This window comes from Trachymyrmex septentrionalis, unplaced genomic scaffold (assembly GCF_001594115.1).
Source record: "Trachymyrmex septentrionalis isolate Tsep2-gDNA-1 unplaced genomic scaffold, Tsep1.0 scaffold16, whole genome shotgun sequence".
Lineage (NCBI taxonomy): Eukaryota > Metazoa > Arthropoda > Insecta > Hymenoptera > Formicidae > Trachymyrmex > Trachymyrmex septentrionalis.
The window spans coordinates 4,514,271-4,515,509 of record NW_017304758.1 but is presented as its reverse complement, the minus strand read 5'-3'; the positions used below and the strand labels follow the sequence as shown (position 1 = coordinate 4,515,509).

At 38.1% G+C, this 1,239-nt stretch overlaps 1 protein-coding gene across 1 annotated transcript in view; it reads left to right on the top strand.

Moving 5' to 3' along the window:
- The window catches only part of LOC108746073 (lipoma HMGIC fusion partner-like 2 protein), a 14,426-nt gene that overhangs the window by 10,658 nt on the left and 2,529 nt on the right, over positions 1 to 1,239 (top strand). The window contains exon 3 of the mRNA XM_018482596.1: positions 804 to 1,076. Within this exon, the coding sequence (XP_018338098.1) occupies positions 804 to 1,076 (273 nt within the window). The remainder of the gene's footprint in view (positions 1 to 803; positions 1,077 to 1,239) is intronic.

Sequence of the window (1,239 nt, the reverse complement as noted above, 5' to 3'; positions counted from 1 at the left end):
TGTAATTATAGTGAACCATTAGGATCGACCAACTCCGATTAACTTAATCGATCAGCATTACTTTATTACATAATACGAATAAATATATCAAATTATACAACTGTAATATATCCAAGCAGAACAACAACGTCGTTATGCTATCAAAATAATGTGAAAGTAACTCGAAAATGATTATTAAAAGTTATTTTTTAATCATTTCCGATTTATTTTAATGTCACTTTGACGTTATCGTGACTTGTCGTCTTCTGCTTGGATAATATAAAATCAAATTAATTAATCGAATTAATTATATCTAATATATATAATAGGAAAAGGATATTAAAAACTACGAACTGTACATTAGAAATATTGTTTTAAATTAATTGTCGTTTAAAGATAATCGGAGTGTGTCGAAGTAGCCCTTCCCAGTAAACGAGAATGGATTGAAGTGAATTGAAATGGATTCAGATTTCCAGAAATATTGATTCAGGAATGTTAAAATGGAATGCTTTTCAATTTTCCTGAATGCATTTTTATTCATTTATAGGAATTGCATGGGGCATATAGTATATGTATCTCTATGTCTCTTTCAAACTAAAAATAATATTAGCTTTTCCTGTGCACTGTGAATACTGTTCAATTCAAAATTTTGAAATGCAGTTTTTCAATCCAATTGCATCCAAATTGGATCCAATTGAATCCAGTTAAATCCCCCCCCAAAAAAAAGTATTCGCTATTTGGAATACGTATAGAAAAAAATGTCAATCCGTTCTCGTTCGTCCGGATTAACATCGTCACATCCGTCGCCTCTCGAAACTTTATAGAAAACAGCACGGAACTATATACACCAACCGTCGGGATCTTCAATCGTTGCACGAGATTATTCGGCAAGACGCACTGCGCGAATTTCAACGTCGACGGCTTTGCGACGGACTCCAACGTCTTCCCGGGATGCTGGAAGGCGTCCCTGTTTTTCTTGTCCGCGGGCCTGGCGGCGATGTCGGTGACCGTGATAGCCGCCCTGCTCGGATGCTGCGTGCAGAGCATCGGCCGCAAGAGCATCTTCAATCTGGCGGGAGTGGCGCAAGCCGTTGCCGGTAATGTTGCTCTTCAACAGGAGGCGAGGAATTGAGATGATGGGATGACGAAACGATGAAACCCCGACTATAAGCTTCTTAGCTCGCGGCTGAGATAATCCTTGAAGTGATGGCCGATGTTTTTCATAAAAAGATTTCCATGTCTTTTTTTCTTTCGCGTGTT